The sequence below is a fragment of the Odocoileus virginianus genome, chromosome 6 (assembly GCF_023699985.2).
Source record: "Odocoileus virginianus isolate 20LAN1187 ecotype Illinois chromosome 6, Ovbor_1.2, whole genome shotgun sequence".
NCBI classification, from domain to species: domain Eukaryota; kingdom Metazoa; phylum Chordata; class Mammalia; order Artiodactyla; family Cervidae; genus Odocoileus; species Odocoileus virginianus.
In genome coordinates this window covers 12,959,255-12,975,540 of record NC_069679.1, presented here as the reverse complement: position 1 = coordinate 12,975,540, position 16,286 = coordinate 12,959,255, and the positions used below count along the sequence as shown (strand labels likewise).

Here is a 16,286-nt window from a genome sequence, read left to right as displayed (position 1 = left end):
CAGTCCCCTACAATGAAAAGGACATCTTTTTTGGGTGTTAGTTCTAGAAGGCCTTGTAGGTCTTCATAGAACCATTCAACTTCTGCTTCTTCAGCATTACTGGTAGGGACATAGACTTGGATTACCGTGATATTGAATGGCTTGCCTTGGAAATGAACAGAGATCATTCTGTCGTTTTTGAGAATGCATCCAAGTACTGGATTTTGGACTCTTCTGTTGACTATGATGGCTATTCCATTTCTTCTAAGGGATTCCTGCCCACAGTAGTAGATATAATGGTCATCTGAGTTAAAGTTACCCATTCCAGACCATTTTAGTTTTCTGATTCCTCAAATGTCGATGTTCATTCTGGCCATCTCGTTTGACCACTTCCCATTTGCCTTGATTCATGGACCTAATATTCCAGTTTCCTATGCAATATTGCTCTTTACAGCATTGGACTCTACTTTCATCACCAGTAACATCCACAACAGGGTATTGTTTTTGCTTTGGTTCTGTCTCTTCATTCTTTCTGGAGTTATTTCTCCACTGATCTCCAGGCACATATTGGGCACCTACTGACCTGGGGAGTTCATCTTTCAGTGTCCTATCTTTTTGCCTTTTCATACTGTTCATGGTGTTCTCAAGGCAAGAATACTGAAGTGGTTTGCCATTCCCTTCTCCAGTGGACCACGTTTTGTCATAACTCCCCACCATGACCCATATGTCTTGGGTGGCCCTACAAGGCATGGTTCATAGTGTCACTGAATTAGACAAGGCTGTGGTCCATATGATCAGTTTGGTTAGTTTTCTGTGATTGTGGTTTTCAATCCATCTGCCCTCTGATGGAGAAGGATAAGAGGCTTATGGAAGCTTCCTGATGGGAGAGACTGACTGAGGGGGAACTGGGTCTTGTTCTGATGGGCAGGGCCATTCTCAGTAAATCTTTAATCCAATTTTCTGTTGATGGGTGGGGCTGTGTTCCCTCCCTGTTATTTGACCTGAGGCCAAATTATGGTGTAGTTAATGAAGATAACTGCACTGGAGTGACTTTGAGGAGATACCCCAAGTCAAAGGGAAAAGATGGTAGGAGGGGCAAAATCATGAAATCACATTTAGAATCAAACCCCATACCTGCCAGAGATGCTCAGAGGGCAAATAACAAACCTTGGGTGCACCAGGACCCAGAGACCCCACAGAGACTGAGACAGAGCTGTGTTTGAGTGTCTCCTGCAGGGTATGGGTCAGCAGTGGACTGCTGCAGGGGCAAGGGCTCTGGGTGCAGTAGACCTGGGTATGGCATAAGCCCTCTTGGAGAGGTTGCCATTAACCCACCACAGAACCGCCAGAACTTACACGGGACTGGGGAAACAGACTCTTGCAGGGCACAAACAAAACTTTGTGTGCACCAGGAGAAAGGATCTGTGACCCCACAAGAGGCTGACCCAGACTTGCCCATGAGTGTCCAGGAGTCTCTGGTAGAGGCAAGGGTTGGCAGTGACCTGCTGCAGGGTTGGGGACACTGAGTGCAGCAATGCTGTGCTTGGGACCTTTTGAAGGAGGCTGCCATTATGATCATTAACTCCATCATAGTTTGGCCTCAGGTCAAGTAACAGGGAGGGACCACAGCCCTGCCCATCAACAGGATATCTTCATAAAGTAGCAAAAATTTAATTTCTCAGTTCAGTTCAATCGCTCAGTCCTGTCCAACTCTTTGTGACCCCATGAACCAGGCCTCCCTGTCCATCACCAACTCCCGGAGTCTACCCAAATCCATGTCCATTGAGTCGGTGATGCCATCCAACCAACTCATCCTCTGTCCTCCCCTTCTCCTCCTGCCCTCAATCCTTCCCAGCATCGGGGTCTTTTCAAATGAGTAAGCTCTTCACATCAGGTGGCCAAAATATTGGAGTTTCAGAGTCAACATTGGTCCTTCCAATGAACACCCAGGACTGATCTCCTTTAGGATGGACTGGTTGGATCTCCTTCCTGACCAAGGGACTCTCAAGAGTCTTCTCCAACACCACAGTTCAAAAGCATCAATTCTTCTGCGCTCAGCTTTCTTTATAGCCCAAATCTCACATCCATACATGACCAATGGAAAAACCACAGCCTTGACTAGACGGACTTTTGTTGACAAAGTAATACCTCTGCTTTTTAACATGCTGTCTAGGTTAGTCATAACTTTCCTTCCAAGGAGTAAGCATCTTTTAATTTCATGACTGCAATCACCATCTGCAGTGATTTTGGAGTGCCCCAAAATAAAGTCAGCTACTGTTTCCACTGTTTCTCCATCTATTTGCCATGAAGTGATAGGACTAAATGCCATGATCTTAAGTTTTCTGAATTCCTCAGTACTTCCCAATACACATCATCCTGAAACTTATTTCTGCAGTTTTGAATAAAATCCAGAGAAATCAAATGTTTCAGAAGATACCCGCAATGCCTAACAGCAAATAGATGACATTTTAGGAAACAAATATGTCACGATAAGGTCGATTTTCAGGCATCAAAAATTGGAATGTGCACTACCTCCAGCTTCCTTTCTAGCATCACAATCTTTAAAAGATTATCTGGCCTATGATTTCATCATCTAATAATTACCCCTCCATTTCATGACAAATGATAAACTTCAGAGTAACAGAAATGAGCTTTTTCAAGAAACAGTTTACTGATCAAGAACATTCTGCCTCAACTCATATTGCTCTTCCTTTTACTCTCCTTGCCAGAAGAGCCTACCCATATAAAAAGCTTACTCATGCCTTCAAAACCAGCTCAAGTCTCGCCTCCTCCAAGAAACTTATTAACCAGATACTCCAAACTAAACAAATTTTCATCCTTCCCTACATAAATTCACTCATTTAACAATCTAGTAATACACTGTCATCAGATAATATAAGCCAAATTATATAAATTTTATCTAATTTTCATGTATCTTTAGCTAGCCTTTCCATCCAGTTTATAAAAATAATAAAAAACAAGAGCTTATGTTTAATGAGTGATTAAGATAAACCAGGTTCTGTTCTAAGCATGAACACACAACTCATTTACTGCCCACCTCAGTTCAGTAGAGTGGTAAGTTATTACATATGTTATTTATAGTAAAGAATTGCTCAGAATTGTCTTTTTAAGCCTCCCCTCTCCCTGCCTAGCACTCTAACCTAGGGCCACGACATGCATATAGAGGTAAGGGAAAATAACAAAGATTACTTTATCACTATCCCATTTATTCACATAAATGTTTCTAAATAAGATATCCAGGAACTAAATGAGTTTTATCATTTTTCATAGCTCTGATTCTAGGTACTTACCTTTTTCTACAGACACAGTATTACTTCCTTCCTTTGGACACCCAATGAAGTCTTTGCCCTAGGTTTTTTTCTTCCTCCCTCAGGGAAATGATCTAGTCTTTGTAGCTCAGTAGGTAAAGAAGCTGCCTGCAGGAGATCCGGGTTTGATCCCTGAGTCAGGAAGATCTCCAGGAGAAGGAAATGGCAGCCTACTCCAGTATTCTTGCCTGGACAGAGGAGCCTGGCAGGCTACAGTAGATGAGGTCACAAGAGTTGGACACCACTTAGCAACTAAACCACCACCACCATGGCTTGAAGTATCACCTCTATCAGACAATTCTTGAACCTACATTTCTAGCCAGACCTCCCAATTCTGCAATACCTTTACAGAGACGTTATGCGGGCATCTCAGTCTCAGGGTATTCAAAAATGGAAATCAGATCCTGTCCCTTAAACTTGTCTTTCCTGTTTCATCCTTTATCCATTTTCCACTTTAAAGCACCTTGGTATCTTGAGACAAACCAGCCTTCAAGTATTTGATTAACTGAACTTATTCTAAACTTAGTCATCCTGTCTTAAAAGAGGTAATATCATGTTTCAACTCCAATTTTTCACTCAAACCAATGATTAAGATTTTTTTTTCCTTCAAAACAGAACCATTTGAAAGTTTATGAATCCACAGCAAGCAAACATCAGCAGTGGTTAGCAGAAGTCAGGTAAGCAGGCTGACTCAATGACTCTGTGTGCTTCTCATTTTGTGAAAAACCACAAGTAGCCACGGGAGTTTTGACAGTCGTAAGTTTTACATTGTTCCTAAAGTATATTATCTAATTTATATTTATAAATGAACCATCAATTTGAGAAAGGATAAAGGAATATGAACAAAAGACAGACAATTCTCAGAAATAATATAAACCATTAATAAAAATCGGAAAGATGCTCAACTCCATTAATAATTTTAAAATATAAAATTTAAAGAGATATACTTTATTCATTTACCTGACTGACAAAGCCTGAGGTCTGAAAATAGTATTTTGGCAAGTGTGTGGATAAATAGGCTGTTGATAGAGAAAAATCAGTGTCTTGAAGAACAACTTGGAAATAACTAGAAAAAATTTTAACACACACAGTTTTATCCTACAATTCCAACATTTACAAACTTATTCTATAGTACTTTCGAACATGTGCACAAAGACATTTGTTAAAGTGGGTTCACTGCATATGACTGCAATAAATAATTTGAGAACATTAAATGCAATTGGTTAAATAAATTATGATAGCATCTATAAAATACCATGTGGCTATCAAAACAGCTGTGATAAATTATATGTACTCACAATGGAAAGATGTCCCAAAACAAGGTGGAAAACAGAATGCATGGCACAATCCCACTTGTATATGTATATATTATATATTTTAAAGATTTAATTGTATACCTAAAACAGAAAGTCCATAGCCATTAAAAGTGATTATCTCTAGGGAGTGAGATATTGTTTGAAATTTTAAAAATATTTTTTATTTTCTTAAAATCAAATCAACAATTAATGTCACTCCCCAAATTAAAATTCATATAAATATTTGAGCCATCAGGGTTTAAAATGCTGCCAATAGCGAAATTCTACGGCTTGAGGGGCACGGACTAGCAGAGAAGGAACCCTGCCCTGTCACCTCACCTTCCTTTCTATTCACATTTCCTTTTCTCCCACCTCAAGGGCCGACCTGGACTCACACTAATACTCTGAGATGAGATGGGACTCCAGAGATTTCTGAGGGAAGATATCTCTTCCCAGACAGTGACTGTATCTATAGAAGAAGGGGCAAAAGAAATGGCCAAGGGCAGGAAATATCCATTAGCAGTGATGGAAAGGAAAAGAAACTCCTCAATCTGGCTGAGACAACCACTTCTGTTTAAGAGAAGATCTTTGTGTTCTTATACTTATTTCACATCTTCTTCATTACAAAGGTGACTAATTGCTATTGTTAAAGGTCATTTCCAAAATAAGTCTTCCAACCAGTTCTGATCAACTATGGACTCAGAAATCAGATAACAGAGTTTGTTAGAACTACATGTGAATTAAAGATAAACAGGCTCTAAACAAAGACTTCGGGGACTCTGAGAAACTTATTTACTTTGATATAGAGACTTTGATTATTTCTTTTATCCTCTAGTCTTCAGCTGTGTTTTGGAGGTGAGGGTTCAAGACAGTTGACTTCTATGTAGTTGGGGTGTTATTAATAAAGGGGGCTTCCCTTGTGGCTCAGCTGGTAACAAACCCACCTGCAGTACAGGAGACCTGGGTTCGATCTCTGGGTTGGGAACATCTCCTGGAGAAGGGAAAGGCTACCCACTCCTGTATTCTGGCCTAGAGAATTAAGTCAGACACAACTGAGCAACTTTCACTTTTACTTCACTAATCGCCACAAGATACACACAATCTCCTGGATATACAACATTGTGTAACTCTAAAACAACAACACCCTTCAAACCAAAAGCTTTCAAGAATTAACCAAAAAGATCCTCAAATTTTAGTTTTTACATTAAAAGTCATGCTATGAATAAAAAATTATAAATAAAACTTGTAATGTTATCCTATTCCCTGAATTTGTATATGATAATGTTATTATCTTAATTAGACCTTAATATAAGGATATATCTTGGTAATTTTTTTTACTCACTCTGCAGCTGAAAAGCAAATATTCTATATTCAGTTTCCATGCGGTTATCATTTTAAAAATTCACTCTGCTCAGGGCTCCTCTGTAAGTTTTATTGGCTGTTACTGACCAGTAATAAATAAATCCTGAAAACCTGTACAATCAATCTCCGGATTTCCCGAAGACATGGAAGTAGCTGTACCCCTAGATGCTTCCATTATTAGCATTCTCATATATTCAAACATTCCAGTAATCATTTCACTCAGAGGAAATGAAAAATAACTCCCTTTGAGAGTTCTAGTCTACTGACTTGTTTAAACTAAGTTAGGACTACTCTAAACACATAGAACCAAAACTATGAGAAAAGCAGTACTATTATTTTGATTAATAGTAACACAATAATTCCAGAATTTGTTTTTCCACCTACAGCAGTAATTATACCTTCTCTCTCCAAATTAAGTTATTATCTCTGCTATTAGACCAAGGTTTCCTAAGGATAGAAAACATGTCCAATGAATCTTAGTAACTCCACAGTGCATGGCTTTGGCATAATTATACCTCCAAGATAACATGTTTGCAACTAGTCAAAACTACCTCGATTTTTAGTTTTGGCTATACAACAACTATCCAACTGACTACAAATTAAATTGAAAAATTCTTGCCGTAAAACAAGTTTAAGGGAAGTTTTTTTAATGCCATCTGCAACAACATGGACGGACCTAGAGATTATCAAACTAAGTGAAGTCAATCAGAAAGACAAATAGCATATATATCACTTACATGCAGAATTTAAATATGACACAAATGAAACTATTTACAGAACAGAAACAGACTCACAGACAAAGAAAACAAACTATGGTTGTTATTAAAGGGGTAAGGGGATGGGGAAGGATAAATTAGGAGTTGGGGATTAACAAGCTACTATACATAAAATGGATAAACAGGTTTTACTGTATAGCACAGGGAATTGTATTCAATATCCTATAATAAACTATAATGGAAAAGAATATGAAAAAGAATATATATAAATGAATCACTTTTTAATAACAGCATTGTAGATCAACTATACTTCAATAAAATTTTTTTTCAAAAAGAGGTTATTTCTCATGATTCTTTTTAATAGGAAAAGCAAAGACATAATGCAAATCTCAAACTGTCCAACTGCTAACTCCTTAAAAAGAAGAACTCAAGTACTGATTTTAGTGAAATAAGACATATAAAATCACTACCTCTCTCTCTCCCCTTTCTTCACATAAGCAAGTCAAAGAGAGAAGCAAAATCTGCTCTTTTCAGCTAGATCAGTAACCTTGCCAGTTTAGTTTACATCCCTTATAAGCCTAAAATTATCTAATATTTCAAGTAATACTGCAACTTAAAACATGTTACAATTGCTTAACACTTAATTTCTTGAAATCAGCCCTAAAGCTATCTTTACACACATGAAGTAAAATCATATATGACCATTAACAGGCAACTTAAAAGATTCTCCCAATCATATCCAACTTCACATTAAGGGGAAAAAAGACGTACAGTAAGTTGGGCTTTCAAGAATAACAAAAGGTAATTCTTGAATCAAAGAACAGAAATGATCAGTGTTCAAACACAAACAGAAGAGAAGTCATTTAGCTGAGATAAGCCTACCACTTAATTTTATAGACTTCAGAGTTATAGAAACTTGAAGATAGAAGTGACCTTTGAAATTACTTATTAATTAAATAATTAATTAATCTCTTCAGTTTCGAGTCGAAACAGAGAAGCTATGGGACCTGCATTTTAAAATGTTGGCCTTAAGTTCACAATTAAAGATGAAAATATCTTGAAGAATTGTAAAAGTACAATTATTCTTAATGATCTCATCACTCTTAAAATTAATGGAACCCTGATTCCCACATACACACAAAAATTATCTTTTCACCAATAATCCCATATAAGGGAATCGAAAATATAAAGGGAAAGACTATATGTTCATTACAGCATTTTCTATTAGAGCAAAATATTGAAAACAACATCAACATCCATAAAAGGAGCATTATGCAGCAGTATGCACATCATTAGCAGCAGTATGCAGTATACTAAAGAGAACAGTCTTTAGATCTGTAAAGAACTGGATCTGAATGCCAACTTTTCCACATGAAAGCTGTGAGGCCTATGACAATTCACTTAATATTTCAGACTCAGTTACCTCACCTGTAGAATGGGGAGATATTACAGTCTTCCTCACAGGGTTGTACACTGGATTTAACACAGGTATCAGAGCATGGCAGAGCACTTACAGCTCAGTGAGTACTCAATAGATAGCACTTTTATTGGCCACTATTAATACTGCATTGATTCACTGGAACATTATACAGACATTTTAAATATTATAGGGAAATCTGTAGGCAGTGGCATGAAAAGATCGCCAACACACTGTTAACCAAAAACAAATTGAAAAACAGTAAGTAGTATGATCTTGCTTATGTGTAAAAAATAAAACCATACACATATATAAATACAGAAGGAAAAGTATTAGAAGTGGTTAATTGTGGGTTAAAAAAAGGAATTTGTTGGTGGAAGATTTACTTTAGGTACTTTTTCTTTTCCTTCAAACAAACACGTACTTAAGCATTTTTTAAAATTTTAATTGATGATTTAAAGATAGTGTGGCAACAAAGAAAAATGGCATAATGTACATAAAAGGTTGTACATATACCATGATTACAACATAAAAATTATGTGCCATATAGACAGTGACTAGAAAGAAAAATACCAAAATTATACCAGGGGGTCTATATGAAATTTTTTGTCTCTATCTCCAAAAGTTTTTAGTCAAAAACTCATTTGATTCTGAATAAATCCCAAAATTGGGGCTATATTTTAATATCAGCTTTCATTGCTTGTGTCCCATGACAAAAGTCAATTTTGAAAAAGTCATAAACATAAGATTTTTTTCTCACCTCATTAACTCTCTGATCAATATGATCTTTAACTACAGTCATTTCCCCTGACTGCTTTCTTACTGTTGATGCGATTTTACCCAGAAACCAAAACACCACCAACTGCCTGGTAAACATCTCCCAATCACACAAAAGTCAGTAAAAAAAAGTGAAGGGTTTGGCAAGAAAGACTACTAAATAGATAAACAGAGCTTCTACATAATGATTTAATATTATCCCTATATTTTATACTAGCAAGAAGTAATAAAGAAACCAACAATGATTAATGCTGGAAAAAAAAAAAAACTACACTTCCAGAAATTTAATAGAACTATACTATGTTTTTAAGTTCATAAAAAACATTAAAACCATTCTTTCTACACAGACACTGTACCTATCAGTTTATCAGCAATTTTATCAAAACACTGTATTCTTCTGACAACTCAGAAAAACAAGGTATTATTCTTGCTTGTCTATAGCCCCCAAGAGACATATGGCAATGTGTAGGACCATGTGAGTGAAGTCGCTCAGTCGTGTCCGACTCTTTGAGACCCCATGGACTGTAGCCTACCAGGCTCCTCCGTCCATGGGATTCTCCAGGCAAGAATACTGGAGTGGGTTGCCATTTCCTTCTCCAAGTGAAAGTCGCTGCATCATGATCGACTCTGCGACCCCATGGACTATACAGTCCATGAAATTCTCCAGGCCAGAATACTGGAGTGGGTAGCCTTTCCCTTCTCCAGGGGATCTTCCCAACCCAGGGATCGAACCCAGGTCTCCCGCATTGTGGGCAGATTCTTTACCAACTGAGCCACAAGGCAAACCTGTAGAACCATGAGTCTTGTTCAAACCCTCAGCCTCTATATGGTAAGTCTTTTTTCACCATTCACATATTAATTTTCATATGGTTTACTAAAAGCAGTCACATTTCTAATCTCCTTTGAGCATTCACCCTGCAAATCTACAAACTCTTTTATACTTCATTCTATTACGCAGGCAAAGCAGGGCATTTGTCTCTGTTTACAGATCAATTAGTATGATCACTGATCTTTCCAAAGATGACAAAGCTACTAAATACTAAAACTGCAGCATATCCAGAAAAAGAAGAAAGAGAAAGCAACACATACACACACAAAATTTTTGTCATCAGACATGTGAAGGACCATCATATAAAGGAATCAGATATGTGCTATAAGGCCCAGGAGTTAAAAATAAAAGAGATTCAGTATTCAATAAATAAACAATGGTAATCAATTCTGTGCCAGATGCTTGTTTTACACCAGCTAAGAAAAATCCAAACCCTCAAGAGGTTCAGACTAGTAGAGAAGATAAGAAAGAAGTAACATGACATGAAAAGGACTCAAAGAGCTATGGGGACACAGAGTGATGACTCTACATCTCTTTGGGGGCACAGGCGAGTAGAGAAAAATTCACTCAACAGATGAGTATGAGTTTCAAAAGCAGATAAGATGGAAAGTGGCATGTATATCTAAGGTGAAACAGATCACCAGCCCAGGTTGGATGCATGAGACAAGTGCTCAGGCCTGGTGCACTGGGAAGACCCAGAGGGACGGGGTGGAGAGGGAGGTGAGAGGGGGGACCGGGATGGGGAACACATGTAAATCCATGGCTAATTCATTTCAATGTATGACAAAAACCACTGCAACGTTGTAAAGTAATTAGCCTCCAACTAATAAAAATAAATGGAAAAAAAAAAAAAAAGATGGGAAGTGGCATCACCAGGAAGAAAGAACAGCATGAACAACGGCCTGGAGACCTGAAGTTAACCTGGAGAGGTGGACCACTGGGTACACGTGAGAAGAAATGAGGCTTTAAACTGGGAGTGTGGGAGACTGTGGTGAAAGACATAAATGCCTCCCCATTTCCATGCCAAGAAGTTTATACTCTAACATGCAAGCTATGGAACACTACTATGAGGTGATAAGTAGCAGAGTGGCATGCTCATAAAAATACGTAAGAAAGCTCATTTGGGCAGGACAGATTTCTAGAGGCTAACTGTGGAGATAAAGAGATTAATCACAGGGGCACTGTTGTTACTCGGTGAGGTGGTGATGATTCAAGAAATACCTAGGAGGTAAAAATCAAGAACTATTGGCTATAGTTGGGGTTGCTTCCCAGGGGCACAGTGGCAAGAACTATTGGCTATAGTTGGGGTTGATTCCCAGGGGCACAGTGGTAAGAACTATTGGCTATAGTTGGGGTTGCTTCCCAGGGGCACAGTGGTAAGAACTATTGGCTATAGTTGGGGTTGCTTCCCAGGGGTGCAGTGGTAAAGAATCCACCTGCCAATGCAAGAGACGCAGGAGACGAGTGTTCAGTCCCCGAGTTGGGAAGATCCCCTGTAGGAGGAAATGGCAACCCATTCCAGCAACCCATCTTGCCTGGAGAATTCCATAAGACAGAGGAGCCTGGCCAGCCAAAGTCCATGGGCTGGCAAAGAGTCAGACATGACTGAGCGCGCACACACAGACTGGCTATGGGAAAGAGGGAAGGGGAAGAGTCCAGGGTGACTTCTAAATCTCAACTTGGTTGAGTGAAGAACAGTGATGTCCAAGACAGGTAACAAAGGAAAACAAGTCCATGCAATCAATCAATCAGTATAAGAGTCCTAGACCAGAAATTGATTTGTTATTGTCTGGAGAGAGGGGATGAGAGAAGAGGAGCAAAGATAAGTTTACCTTTGGTCTTGTGTAATGTACGGTACCTCTTCCGTGAAGCTAGAGAGTGATACGTGAAGAGTGGACCAGGAGAGTCACTGGCTTAAATCAGCAACTGAAGACAAGTAAAATGTACAGAATAAGATCAAACTTAGACACCAATATTCAATGGGAAGATGAAAGAAAAACCTGAAAACAAATGAAGAACTGATTACAGGAGTATGAGATGAATCAAGAGGTAGGGTGACACCAAAAAACGGCAACAGAAGAGAAAAGAATTCAAGAGGGGTGGGGAGGGTGAAAATTAAAGTTAAATGTACTGCATAAAGCAAAGTTTAACTTAGACACCAATATTTAATGAGAGGATGAAAGAAAAACCTGAAACGAAGAATTGATTACAGGAGTACAACATAAATCAAGAGATAGGGTGACACCAAAAAAAGGCAAGAAAAGAGAAAAAAAATTCAAGAAAGATGGGGAGGGTGAAAATTAAAGTTAAATGTACTGCATAAAGCAAAGTTTACATTCTGTTAGTTTAAATAACTAACAGAAGTTATTTGAAATGGAACAGACTACCTTGTGAGGTAATGAATCACATCATCAAATTAATGATTCAGGCTGACAGTCATCTACGCAGGATGTTAACAAGAGGATTCTTACCTCAAAAGAGAAGTATAGCTACATGGTCTCTATAGTACACCTCTGAAGTCTAGGTCAAGGCTAGCCTCAGCGTCATTATGACATTTTATCAAATATTCTTCTGCAATTTGATCAGAAAATTGAATATTTGATTATTTTAATAAAACCTTTAAAAAACAATCTCTACATTTCATGTAACTCAGAAGTAATCAATACTGGATTAAAACTTCTCACTAATTCTGCTCCTGGGATACAAAAAGTTGCCACTGAAAGTGTAGACAGCTGATGTAGTCTCCTGAAACTCGAACTTCAGATTTCAAATGAGCTCTCACATTGTTTTCCTACCAGTCTCCATTCTGGCACCCTAATTCCACCTGTGCACCATTCCTTATCACTCTAATTAGAGAAGACTTGCATTGCACAAGCGGCTCTGTCATGTCCTTTTTCTCTTGGTCCCTGCACATCTTTTCAGTAATCTGCTTCTCCTTCCTTCCTGAAGACCATGTAGCTAATCACTTCCAACTCTTCCACTGCTGACCATTTTCTCTCACCAGTCCTCCCCTCTTTCCTCTACCATCTCATGTCTACTCAATGTTGGGAAAAACACCCAATTTATCCTGCTGTCCACACTCTATTGTTCTCCTTTTACTACCAAGTATCTCTATATCCCACCACCTATTTGCTATAGTTCCCTACAGAAAGGTATCTAAGACTACCCCTTAACGGAAATAAAAAATTTAAGCCACTGACAAAAGACATATGATTTACTGAAACAGTTTGTTCAGTCACTGCTGACTCCCTTTTCAATTCCCTTAATGTCTTTGCAGCCTGCGACCAACTGACCAACCCTTCCTAGCTGCAGTTACTCCTTTTGCTTTTGCAGTGAGGCCGGATGGATTGTGGAAAACACTCTGCAGAGAATCAGAAGATTCATGCTTGAGACCCAACTGTACCACTAATTATCTGTGCGTCTCCTCACCTCTGCTCCTATTCAGATCTCACTGCTGACATGCTGACACCCAGTCTAGGTTAGGTCCCTGCAGTCTAAGCTTTCTCAAAACCTAGTCTTCTCAGTAGTGCTTATCAGAACAACTTAATTACTATATAATTAGTATTTAAATGGCTGTCTTTCCTACACACGCAGGACTGCAAACTCCATGAAGGCAAAGTGCACATTTCAGCCATGCTTCGCACCTCTCATCAGCACAAAATAAAAGTCCATCAAATGAATTAATGGTGAAATAGTTGTCATGACTTCCTAAGAGACTTATTTTTATTAATCTAAAATTACTAGCACTTTACTTACAAAATTACTGACAAAATTTTAAACAGAAACTCCATCAATTACCTACCACAAACATGATGAATTATATATAAAATTGTACATGTAAAATTAAATAAGTCTTCTATGATAGCTACATTTTTCTTGCTTATCCACAAGAACAGAAAGGGGTGGATCAGGTACTTACATTTCAGGATCAACATGTGTACTCCAGGTTGAATGTACAAGTGTAAGCTTGATACTAAAAACCTATTGTTTAGGTAGCTGTTTTGATAGTACTTTGGGTTTAAAACTTTTTAACACTGGTAAAACCTATGTGCTACATATACTCTGTGAGAAAATAAAAAAAGAAAGCTTTTATCAGACAAGTTACATGGCAGTGTGATTTTAAACATAAACCAGGGAAAAATAAGTAATAGTTTAGTTGAATAGAAGCTGCCACTGTGCCTGATAAAATGACTTTCAAATATAAAAATTTCAGACCTCATGCAACTAGGTGAAAGTTGTCAAGTTTTATGATACACCGCCTTGGTCAAATAATTTAAACAGATTACATGCTAATTTGCCCTTCTGCTGAGTGTGTCCCGCTCCTCAATTATACAGTAAGGTCCTTACGGGCAGGTTTGGCGTTTTGTTCATTGGTCCCCTTAAATAAATAGGAATGCAGGTGATTTCAATAATCTATAATCGACAAAGTCTGAAAATAGCGTTTGTGGATAAATATATTTAAATATTGCCACTTGAAAACAACGTGCAAGTACTTAAAAGCCGATACTTAAGACAATTCCCTAGGTTAACAGCCAGATAACAGGCTGTAAATATCGTCGTAATCCCCAGGAAAGAGGTATTTTCATAACGGAAACACTAACAGATATAATCACTTGGAGCTGTTCTCCAAGGCGCTCTCATCGTTAAGTCAACACCACCAGTTACGGGGGGTCAGTCGTGACCCTCGGACACACTCGCTCTGCCGCAGCCTCGGGGCTACAAAACCCGCAGGAGGAGTCCCTGGAGATCAAGCAGCGCTTCCCTGGGACTTCAGCTGGGAAATCCCTGGCCAGGGAATGCGGAGTTCAAGACTCCCCCCTCTCCTGAAATTAATGAATTGGCCATACGATTGTTTATTTAATGAGGTGTGCAGTGGCCTCTACTGGTGCTTGTGTGAGCGCAAGAATGTCCCACTCTTACAAGTGGGATGAGCCTTGGGGGAGGGGAGGGCGGCGAGGGGTGAACCTGCCTCCGGGTACAAAGCGCCCAACTAGACCCCGGAGCCCCCGATGCGCCCCCACCGCCGCCCCTCTCCTGGCGGCGCCCCAGTCCTGCCCACTCCACTCTCCACCCTGCGCGATCCCCTTTCTCCTCAGCAACCCGAGACGAGACAGAGAAGTTCCTGCACGTTTCCTCCTGGATCCTAAACAAAAACACCGCAGCCGCAGCCGGTGCCGGTACCGCGCCCCCGCCCCCACCCCGAGCCTCCCGGGTCGGCGCCCCGCGGCCGCCGCTTACCTGAGGACTGCGGCGGGGAGCCGCTCCTGGCGGCCGCGACGCCTGGCGCCCGGCGCCCGAGCAGCAGCAGGCAGCAGAGCCAGAAGAAGGAGGTGCTGAGGAGTCGCCAGGCTCCCGGCTCCGCCGCCATCTCTTCCCGGCAAGCGGCAGCGGCGGCGGCAGCACCGCGGAGCCCTCGCCTCCTTCCCTCCCGCGCGCCTCAGCCGGTCCTCGCTGCAGGCTTGGCTCCCGCGGCGGCCGCCGCCGCTGCTCCAGCCCGACCCGGCCCGGCCCGCGCGGCCCCTCTCGCGGGAGGGGAGACTCGGGGGCGCCTCCCTCCTGCAGGGAGGCGGAGAGGGGAGGAGAGCAGAGAGGGGGGAGTCAGTACATTCCGGGGCTGGGGGGCGGGGGGGTGGGTCCGTCTCTAGGTTCCAGGCGCCGCCACCCGCCGCCGACTCCGGCTCCACACACACCAGCGCGAGGGGGGCGGAGACCGCGGGCGGCAGGGGTGGGGGGCGGGGACCCCGGGCGCGCACCCCCGCGCACGCGCAGGCGCGCGTCTCCCTCGCCCGTACCCTCTCGGCTCCGCGCGCGGCCCGCCCCCGCTACAATCCGGGCTGACGCCTCGCGGCCGCGGCGGCGGGCCCATTCCCCTCCCCCTTCTCCCCGGAGCCGCGGACGGGCGCGGGGAGCGCGCGCCGAGAGCTGCTGCTGGCGTCAGGGAAACCCCGGAGAAGCGGATCCTCCTCCTCCTCCTCCTCCTCTTGGCTTCCTCGCACCCGGGAGAAACACACCCCTTCTCTCTTCGCCGCCCGCCTCACCTCCCCAGACGCCTCTGGCTGCGGAGACCAGAGGATGAGAGGCGCTCCGAGCCCGTGCTTGTCCGGGAGGCCGGAGCGGGTGCGCACCTCTTTCAGCCTGGGCCCGGGGCCTCTTTATAGGGCCTCAGAGGAAACCAAATGGCCTCCGGGAGGAAACCTGGGTGCGCAGAGGGTCGGCGCGGGGATTTATGTGCCAGCCAAAAACAATAGTGATCCCGCCCGGCTCTTGCTGGGACCTGGCGCGGCTCCCGTGGGAGGGGGCCCACCGCGCTGCCGCTGACCTCCCGCTTCCCGGCCTGGCAGCCCTCGCCGCGAGCTTCCCCGGGACAGTGCCAGGTCCGCTCGGACCGCGGGGCCCGCGCCCCCACCCGCGGCTCTCGGCCGGGGTCCAGGGAAGCGGAGCGCAAACAAAGGTGCCGGTGTCCGCTCCACCAGCCGGTGTGGGGGCCTGGGCGGAACCCCATGACCCCCTTTGGGCCGATCCGCGGGCTCTGAGACCTTTTACCTCTACCTTTGCGGGCCACCTCGCGTTTTCGTACCAGGA

At 42.1% G+C, this 16,286-nt stretch overlaps 1 protein-coding gene across 9 annotated transcripts in view; it reads right to left on the bottom strand.

Annotated features, from left to right (window-relative positions):
• Window positions 1-15,164, bottom strand: part of NEO1 (neogenin 1) — a 216,935-nt gene extending 201,771 nt beyond the window's left edge. For all 9 annotated transcript variants that reach the window (XM_070468796.1, XM_070468803.1, XM_070468805.1 and 6 more), the window contains exon 1: window positions 14,943-15,164. In XM_070468796.1, the coding sequence (XP_070324897.1) occupies window positions 14,943-15,072 (130 nt within the window). In that variant the 5' untranslated portion in view covers window positions 15,073-15,164. The remainder of the gene's footprint in view (window positions 1-14,942) is intronic.
• Between the last annotated feature and the right edge of the window lie 1,122 nt (window positions 15,165-16,286).